General features: G+C 58.5%; 2 protein-coding genes across 2 annotated transcripts in view; both read right to left on the reverse strand.

Annotated features, from left to right (window-relative positions):
• SNX1 (sorting nexin 1) overlaps window positions 1-1,159 on the reverse strand; it is a 17,593-nt gene extending 16,434 nt beyond the window's left edge. The window contains exon 1 of the mRNA XM_009895564.1: window positions 1,094-1,159. Within this exon, the coding sequence (XP_009893866.1) occupies window positions 1,094-1,159 (66 nt within the window). The remainder of the gene's footprint in view (window positions 1-1,093) is intronic.
• Window positions 1,160-3,534: 2,375 nt separating this feature from the next.
• Window positions 3,535-9,262, reverse strand: PATL2 (protein associated with topoisomerase II homolog 2 (yeast)). The gene is made up of 17 exons (XM_009895544.1): window positions 9,208-9,262; window positions 8,713-9,032; window positions 8,508-8,576; window positions 8,114-8,179; window positions 7,533-7,707; window positions 6,704-6,851; window positions 6,490-6,573; window positions 6,265-6,403; window positions 6,020-6,140; window positions 5,837-5,934; window positions 5,418-5,462; window positions 5,121-5,269; window positions 4,715-4,874; window positions 4,230-4,370; window positions 4,039-4,136; window positions 3,813-3,962; window positions 3,535-3,574 (listed from the first exon to the last, which is right to left on the reverse strand). The coding sequence occupies exons 1-17, from the start codon at window positions 9,260-9,262 to the stop codon at window positions 3,535-3,537; spliced, it is 2,058 nt and encodes a 685-aa protein (XP_009893846.1).
• Between the last annotated feature and the right edge of the window lie 155 nt (window positions 9,263-9,417).

The raw sequence follows: 9,417 nt of genomic DNA on the forward strand, positions 1-9,417 counted from the left end.
GGCGGCGAGGCGGCCCGTCGGGCTGTACCATTGCACCGGTGGAGGGGGAGAGGGTGTGCCCCCCCCCGGGGGGAGGCAGTGGGTGAGCCCGGGCCTGAGGGCGGCAAGGGCGGGTGTCCCCTCAATGCCTCAGCTGGGGTGGCCGTAGTCCCCTCAGTGCCCCAGCCAGCTACGGTCCCCCCAACGCCTCAACTGAGGTGGCTGTGGTCTCCTCAGTGCTCTAACCAAGATGGCCGTGGCCCCCTCAACAGCTCAACTGAGATGGCTGTGGTCCTCCCAATGATCCAAACAGCCATATTCCCCTCACCAGCACAACTGAGATGATTGTGGTCCCCTCAATGCACCAACCAAGGTGGCCATGGCACCCTCAACACCCCAATCAAGATGGTCATGGTCCTGTCAATGCCCCAACTGAGATGGCCATGGTCATCCCCATGGCTGCCAACCCCTCGATGCCCTGACCCAGACGCCATAGTGCCTGTGATGTCCCTACCAAGATGGCCACAGTCCTCTCCGTCCCCCAGCCACCTCGAGGATACCTGAACCCTGAGCAGCCATTGGTCACTCTCAGTGCCCTGACCAAGATGGCCACAGTCCCCTCAACACCTTAACCAGGACAGCCACCAGCCCCTTCACACCCTGACTGGGATGGCCCCCTGTTCCGTTCGAGGGTTTTCAGGAGCAGCACAAGACAGGTGACGCTGCCACAAACCTCGATCCCTCCTTCTCCCCACCTTTGGTTCCTCCCCTAAACATCCAGTAATAAGTCTCGTACAAGGCCAAAATACTCTGCCCTGTATCCCAGTATGAGTCCCATACCCCCAAGACATCCCAGGATGAGCCCCATATCCCTGACACAGTGACCACCCTTGGTCCAGTCACTTGCTTGTGGTGATGGGTCACCACCACCTCACGGGGCTGGTGGTTCTTTCAGGACAGTGCCAGAAGGAACCAGGCAGGGCAGTAGGTAAAGAAGAGCCAGGTGAGAGACCCTGGACTTTCATTGGCTTTGCATTAAGGGAAAAGACCCCAGTGCTGATAAATCAGACAGGGTCCCTGACCTGCTGAGCACCCCTCAGCTGAATTCATTCACCAGGTGGTACCCCAGGGAGAGGGTCTCTTTCTCCAGGTGGGAAGTGCACAGGGGGATCTGCGGCATGGTGCAGGTCCCTGGGTTGTGGGAGAGTAACTAAGAGAAGGATTTTCCTTCTTTTGTCTCAGCTGTTTCCTTCAATGAAGCAGCAAATTCCAGTAGAAACCTCCAACCCTCCTACTCCAGAGCATTTGGTTTATTATGCAATTGCAACCATGTCGCACTTTCCTCCTCCATCCCCGCTGGCTCTCAGGCAAGGAGGAGTCATGCTGGGTCTGCGCTATGCTCCATAGCAAACAAAAAACATAGCATGGCTTATCCTTATCTTGAAGGACTCGCTGGTATCCTCCTCTCTTCCTACAAATCTGTGAGCAGCTGCTAGTTCCCTTCTGCCTGAAATTCTCTCTAGGGTTTCTAGCAGCAAAGTCCATCCTTTTGCTTGCAGGTGGGTCACCACGCGGATATCCTCCCAGATCACCTCAGTGGGTTTGAAATGATGGTTTTCACCCTGATGACAACTGCCAGTGTCACTCTTTTGAAGTAACATAGAAGCGGACAGCTAGGGATGCATAGGAATGAACATAGCTGTCCCAAAGAAGAACCTTCCAACAATAAAGTGTGAGGAGCAACTGGAGGTAGCTTTGAACCTGCTTTTTGGCAAACCTGATTTTGAGGGCAGGCTGAGGCTGTAGGACACCAAGATGAGCAGGAGAGGCATCAGGATGACAAAAGCAGCTGCCAAAATGACCTGGAGCTCCTTCCAGCTAGACTGGCACCCTTTTAGGTGATTGACACCCTACACCCCACCTCTAACACAAAGGACAGGAGCCCCCCTAGGTCCCGCATCATGTCTGCAGCATCTCTTGTCTCCATACAGCTGTATTCAGGCATCTCAGTTGCTCTTCTGAAGTGTATTTCAGAAGCTGAGATGTGAGCTGTCTTGATAAGCAGTGGAGATCAATCCCACCCAACCGCTCACATGCTTATTTTCTGCAAATTCTCATTGTGCCTTAGTTTGACCTCTGGAGGATGCGAGTTTAAAGAAATAGGTTCATCTGTTCTCATCTACACAGGGTTGGAGCTCAGGCACATGACAGCTACCAGTCTGAGGATGAGACAGCTTTCTGGTGCAAACCTCTTTTGAATATACACCAGGCTTTGGGTGTCAAGTTGAGACCTCTGGATGGACATAGGTGGCCTAGGCTCAGAAGTCCCACATGATTAGGGGAAACCCCACCATTATAGCCTGGCAGGAGCCACAGAGATTTCTACAATGGGACCAGATGTTCCACCCAGGCAGCCCCTTGGCCCTCGATGCAGAAATGAGGGTCAGCTTGTGGTAGTCACAGTCAGTAAAAAAAAATCACTCAAGAAGGATGTTTCAAGGTACCTCACCACAACCACGTCCACAAGCATTTAGACTAGTCTTTGAGAGCTCAGCAGGGAGAAGAGGTACTTTATTACTCACCCAACGTGTGTTTAAGATGTCCCATATCCTTCCCATGTGCACCCAGATCTTTCCTTTCCCTTCAGGACAGGCTCTCCGCACCACAGACACTTTTCTCCCAGCCCATTCCTCACCCCAGGGGCTCAATTCCCCTCTGTCCCCAGCCATATGGGTCCTCTGATCCCCTCCCTGCTCCCTTCTGAGCATGTTGCCTTCTCCTCCATCCCCCCTTTATCCTCGTTCCAGGTCCTCTGTGCATCCTTCCCGGCTTCTCCTTCCCCTTTACATTTGGATCCCCACCATAGAATGGTTTAGGTTGGAAGGGACGTTGAAGATTGAGTTCCACCCCCCCCCGCCATGGGCAGGAACACCTCCTCCCAGCCCAGGTTGCTCCAAGCCCCATCCAACCTGGCCTTGAACACCTCCAGGGATGGGGCAGCCACAGCTTCTCTGGGCAACCCGGGCCAGGGGCTCACCACCCTCACAGTAAAGAATTTCTTCCTAATATTTAATCTAAATCTACCTTCTTCCAGTTTGAAGCCATTCCCCCTCATCCATCCCTGACCACGGGGTCTCCATGCCCAGGTGATGCCTCTGGGACCCCCTGTGCTTACAGCAGAAGCTGTCCACAGGAGCCAGAGGAGCTCGTTAATCACCTTTTTATTTTATTTCAAAGTGCTGGACACAAAGTCACTCACCCCCAGGTGCTCCCAGCACCCCTGTGCAGACCCTGCCTCGACACCCGTCATGATCCAGCGCCTCACCGCTGCTGGGTGCGAGGCCAAAATAAGTCACCCGCCTCCCCGTGCCGCGCTCCCGAGCACTAGGGGCAGAGTCGGCATCAGCCCTCGAGCGCCGGCCCCACAAGTGCCCGGTTCACCCGGAGTGCCCCGCACCAGGGTAAGTGTTCGCTTCAAAACTCAAAGTCAGGGCATGGGGCCCTGCCCGTTCCCGGCAGCGCTGGCACCGGGTCCCGTTTCCCGGCTCCATGGGCTCAGCACGGCATGGCAGCCTCTGACGGCAGCGGGGAGCACCTGCGCGGAAAGGACAAGGCTGGAGCATCAGGGTGTCACCCTCGCGCTGCTGGCAGCTGATGCCGACCTAGCCCAAAGAAGCCACAAGGATCAGCTCAGCCCGGCAGAGGTTTGGAGACTCGTGTCCCAACAGGGTGGTCCCCAAAGGGACAGAAGCAGTGAGCTCTCGATGACATCTGCTGCTCTTCTCCCAGGGGATCCCCAGGAGAGACAGGGAGCCACACCATGCAGTACTCACTCCATCTTGGCTTCCAGGTGGTGGACGGTCTGCTTGTCCAGGTAGCGGCAGAAGAGTGAGAGAAGGTTGCTGGGCAAGAAGAGAGGCTCCACCAGCGAGGTCTTGGGCACTTGTGACAGCTCCCGGGCGACCAGGAACACTGTGTCCGTCCTGGGGGCATCAACGCAGAGGGTGAGCATCCCACCAGCCAGCAAACCCCAAACCCATCACTCACACTGTCCCTCACCACATCTCGAAGTCCCCGCTACGTGGCTCCAGTGGTACATCGGAGGACAGCAGCCTCTCGCCGTGGCTCAGCAGGGAGTAGAGCAAGGAGATGCCAAACTGTGAGGAAGCACCAGGAGGGTGTTACAGGCAGCTGGCAGTGATGGCTCCCCAGGGATGATGCACAGCTCTGCCTTTGTTGGGGCCACCTACCTGGTTCTTCAAGGCCATGGCAAGGGGGAGCTCAGGGGACTCAGGCAGAGGCCTGGTCATCTTCTGCAGGACCTCAATGAGTTTGCTGAAGGTCATCCCACCCACCACTTCATTCAACGGGCTGTAGAGCAGGGAGAGAGACTGGGCAGGGCAGAGAGGAGAGCAGGAATCTGAGACTGTTTCACCCATCACGGCCACAGCCCCATCCCTGAGCCCCATCCCAACACCTGGGGGAGACAAAGGCCAACCACTGCACCCCCCTGGGGTACACTGCCACCAGGACTGCTTTAACCCCTCCTGGAGACCTTTCTCCTCCTTCCCAAGGAAGGAAAGAGGCTCCTGTCTCATGTCAACCCCACCAGCTGCCTGGCTGTACTGGGACCCAGCAAGATGGGTCCCCCCATTGCCCAGGGTGCCCCCCCCAGCAAGAGCAGACAGGGAAGGAGGCAGCCTGGGATGGCCCTGCCCTGGCTGGAGGTGCTCGCCTCATCCAACATGTCCTTCTTCATGAGGAAGGGCAGGTGGTGGGTGATGGTCAGCAGGATCTTCTCCGCTTGCTCCCGGGTCAGGTGGGGCAGCAGCCGGGCTGTGAGCTTCTTGCCCTTCCGCACACATAGGAGTTGCAGGAATTCATCCTCTGCCTCCCTGGGGACGAAGGCTCCATTGGCACAGATCCCGAGGGACCTGTAGCATCTCTGTCCATCCAGAAAGACCAGCATCAGCTGCAGTGGAGGACGAGACTCATGGGCAGGGTCTGCACAGGCCACGGTGACACATGGAAGACAGGATCCAACCCTTGCCGTCACCCAGAACAACTCATCTGTGACCATCTGAACCCCGTGAGGACCAGGAGGTGCCACCTACTCCCTTCTCCCCACAGCACAAACTCACTCTTCACTTCTGCAAGCTCTGATCTTCAAGACTTGGTAGATACGCTCCACTTCTTGGCTCTTCTGCTCCTCACAGCAGGGCTGCTTCCCCTCCGGGGCCAGGGACATCTTCCGTTGCGTCTCCTCCACTTCCAGCAACTGCAGAAAAAGCTGGAGAAATGGCACAGGGTAAGGGGGAAGCTTGGAGCATCTGTTACCAACTGGTTATCCAGGACCTCTGCCTAGGCTCACAGAGCTCCTTGGATGAAAACCAAGCCTCTGCACCATCCCACCCTGCCCCGAACTGCGGCTCGCTCACCTTCTCGATCCTGTGCAGTGCCCGAAGCCGGTGGCTCCCCGCTGCCTTCAGGAGGGGAGAAAGGAAGGCACAACAGTTACAGCCAGCACCAGACACCGCTGGCAGCAGAGCGCTGGGCCAGCTGCTCCCTGGGGATCAGAGGCAGCTTCAGGCTTCAAGGCAATCCCACGGGGAGGCCATGGCCAGCTCTGATTGTCTGGAGCCCCATCCCACCCTTGGCAGGGGACAAGCTGCTACTGCTGAGGCAGCGCTTGCTCCATTCCACAGCTTGGAGCAGCACCCCGAGGCGGGGCAGCACCCACGCTCAGTTGTAGCAGCTCCTTAAGGTCCTGCTAAAGCTACTCCAGGACCTGGGGAAAGCTCAGAGATGTGTCCCCAGGCATCCAGGGCACCCATCAGCCCGGCTTCCCCTCACCTACCTCCTCCACAAGGGCATGGTGCACAGCATCGATGGCCCGGCGAGGGCTGTAGCAGGTGGACACTGCCACCTGGCCCAGCGAGCCCGCGATGCGCACCACTGGAAGAGAGATGGGATACGGTGAGAACACGTGCTGCAACCCATCTCCTCATCCAGCCCACTACCACCCAGCCCAGCCCCTCACCAGAGTCGTACGTCTCCACTTTCTGGATGAATGGCGTGACCAGCTTGGGCGGCTCCTGCTTGTTGCGCCCACCAAGGAGCTCCTCCTCTGCCTGTTTGCGCTCCAGTCGGTGGTAGTACATCTGTAACGGCCGACAGGCATAGCCAGGAGGGGAGGCACCATGAGCCCAGGCACCTTCTGGCTCCCAAAGAGATAAAGCCCCTGAGGAGCAGGGTAAGCCACCAGCACTGCTGGCAGGAGCTCACCTGGTAGTAGTAGTCATCATCCATGTTCTCGCTCTGCAGCTGGATCATCTCCACCTTGACGACCCAGTCCTTCTCCTTAGAGGTCATCAGCCCAGCATAAGGGTCCGCTTTAGGAGACCACAACTTCTTGGGGGACATGCTGGTGCAGGAGAAGATCACAACCTGCTGTGACTGCCCAGAGCCCACCCCACCCACCACCCCGCAGCTCCCTGGGGACACCCGTACCTCTGCGCCTGCCTGCCTTGCTGCTGCCGCTGCGTCAGGATCCGCTGGTGCTGGGGGTGCAGCTGGGTCATATGGCTGGGCACGCTGCGAGGAAGACCAGACAGGGGCTTTGCACCCACACCAGAGCCAACCCCAGAGGGGGGACACCCACCCCCAGCTGCTTTGCAGGGCTCCCTGTGGTCCCACCCGGGCACCCTGCTCGTCATCCTGCTACCTGAGGTTCAGCTGACCGCTGGCTGATGGACTGAAGAAGAGAGTGGGGTCCAAAGAAGGAGACATGGGACCAAAGTGCATGGCAAGAGGCTGCGGTGGGCTGCTGATGTTGGGTGACATGGGCCGGAAAGGGGTGGGAGACGCATACCCTGCAGTCTGGAGAGGAAGAGAGAAGCATCCTCTGAGGGTCTTGGAGAGGTCTGCCACCTCCGTGCTGGCTTCTGGCGCCCATCTTCACAGGTGGCACCGTCTCCCTGCACAGAGGGGCCCCATAGTGAGGAGATAACCCCCAGGGATCCTGCCATTACAGCTGAGCAAGGCAAGGGGACCCAGGTGTCACCAGGGATTGCATGCCCTAGGTCTATCACCAGTGCCACAGCATGACACCAAGCACAACGCCATGCCCGGTGTAGGTCCCATGGGGACATCAGGACAAATAGATTTATGAAGCAAGGGCTACATCGGTGGCTCCACTTTCCCCATCAGCAAGATGCGGAGACAGATGCTCAGGATTAGACAAAGCTGCAAAGTCTGCCCCGGACGGCAGAGCTTTACAGAGGCACCATCCCCACCCCCTGCCGCTCCAGGGCCACCTCAGAGGGGACACAACAGTGGCTCACAACCTGCTGTGTTACCTGGTTGGAAGAGAAGAGCGGAGAGGGTCTGCGAGTTGGCACGAAGGGCCGAGGAGAGCACGGGGAGGGAGGCATCAGAGGTGACTGCTGCAGGGCAGGAGACGGGGAGGTGTCGCTGGGACAAGACTGTCCTCGAGGCTGCACCTCTGGGGAGGGGAGGGCAGAGAAAGAGGGGATGCAAGAGCCCCCCAAAACCCGTTACCTGCCGGAGAAATCGCTGGGGGAAGGACTTGGGGGACATAAGCCTTAAGTTGGGGCGCTTGAGCCGGGGAGAGCCCCCGTAGCCCCGCTGCATGGGGGAGCCAAGGAAGTCGAGGGCCACGTTGGTGGATGGTGGGGGCCTCTCCAGGACCTGGAGGATGGCTTTATCCTGCAGGGAGGAGGCAGCAGGAGATGGGAACGGGGCTCAGCTGGGATCAATTTAGCTCCCCACACACTGAGCAGCTCACCAAAACCTTTGTTTATTTCTCAGCTGGACCAGGCACCAGCCAGGCTCCCACCCTGGTGGCATGCAATAGCAGGGGACCCATGGAGACACCTGGCATGGGGGTCCCAGTCCCCCTAAACTCAACAGCTTTGCCTTCAAACCCAGGCTCTGCTTAGGGTGGGCACCTCTGCCCACAGCCTTGGCACCCAAGAGACACATCCATGGACCTCCAGAGCTGTGACGAGGCTTTGGAGGCACCCTGGGCGCTCCAAATTGCCTGCATGACCCTTGGTCCAGGGTACTGGGGAGCCCTCGGCCAGTCCCCGAGGTCCTGGCCAGGGGTACCCACCTCCAGCCCGTGGGGGGACGGGATGCTGGCAGGGCAGGAACCCCAGCCTGCAGGATCCATTGGCAGCTGGAAGACAGGGAGATGGTCAGCAAGGAGAAGGAGGACAGGAGGAAAGGGGCAGGGGACACCACAGAGGCCACTCAGCCCTGTCACCGGATGTGGGGGGACATTTTTACCATGTCCTCTTTGCCAAACTCTGCCCAGCAAGCACCAATCCTGCTGTCCAGCACAGCCGAGTCCTGGCTCTGTGGGCAGAAACCCCACACTGCAGGATCCATTGGCAGCTGGAAGACAGGGAGATGGTCAGCAAGGAGAAGGAGGACAGGAGGAAAGGGGCAGGGGACACCACAGAGGCCACTCAGCCCTGTCACCGGATGTGGGGGGACATTTTTACCATGTCCTCTTTGCCAAACTCTGCCCAGCAAGCACCAATCCTGCTGTCCAGCACAGCCGAGTCCTGGCTCTGTGGGCAAAGAGCACGTACTCAGCCCCTGCATAGCAGGTCTCCCTCCCTCAGGCAGGGACCAAGTCACCCCCGGTGCCCCTGATGGGGCAGAACCCACAGGTTTGGTTCCCCTTCCTCCCCACTGATGTGTCACCTCCAACGTGGGTTTGCTCTGTACGGCTCTCATCACTGCTGGGTCTCCCAGATCATTGGGCTCCTCGCAGGGCTCCTGGTCTTCCTCCTGTTCCTCAGTCCCCAGCTCCTCCTCTTCTTCCTCCAACTCAGAGCCAAACTGCTCAACCTCCGGCTCCATCCCACCTTCTTCCTGGGGCTCTCCCAGCTCCTCCGGCTCAGCTGCTCCGGGCTCCAGTTCCTCCCCAGCCTCGGTCTCCTCTGCTGCTGCTTCAGCCAGCTCAGGGCTCATCTCCAGAGGCATCAGGGGTTTTGTGGTGTCCTCCTCAGTGGAGTCTCGGTCTTGGAGGGGGGAAGGAGAGCGTGTCAGGGTGGGCGAGAGCCTGGGAAGTGCCCACCAGCATTCCTGTTCCCAACTCAGCTCCTCATCAAGCAGGAAGAGGCTTTCCTCAACCCCCACCTCCATCCTCCTCACCTCGTTGGGTGCTGGCTGATGGACCCAACCCTGAGATCTTACCTAACCCAAAAGTCATCTCATTGTACAGGTCGAGCTCTTCATCCTCCTCAGCCATCTCCTCCAGCAGAGGTGCATCTTCCACCAGCAGGTAGTCCTCAAGGATCTGGAGTGGAAAGCAGCAGGGTCCCCACTAAGGGAGACAGGCAGGGGAGGGGTAACCCTAACCTGCGTCTGAGTTTGGGGCACCCAACCTCCCCTCCCCCCCCCCCC

The sequence above is a fragment of the Charadrius vociferus genome, unplaced genomic scaffold, assembly GCF_000708025.1.
Source record: "Charadrius vociferus isolate BGI_N301 unplaced genomic scaffold, ASM70802v2 scaffold132, whole genome shotgun sequence".
Lineage (NCBI taxonomy): Eukaryota > Metazoa > Chordata > Aves > Charadriiformes > Charadriidae > Charadrius > Charadrius vociferus.

Bases quoted from the DNA above. Each gene is read 5' to 3' on its own strand.
- PATL2 (XM_009895544.1), bottom strand. From the start codon at position 9,262: ATGGCTGAGGAGGATGAAGAGCTCGACCTGTACAATGAGATGACTTTT. The intron at 4,875-5,120 runs GTGAGTTTGTGC...CTTCGTCCCCAG, and splicing joins AGAGCTTGCAGAAGTGAAGA to GGAGGCAGAGGATGAATTCC. The intron at 4,371-4,714 runs GCGAGCACCTCC...TGCCCTGCCCAG, and splicing joins AGAAGGACATGTTGGATGAG to TCTCTCTCCCTGCTCTACAG.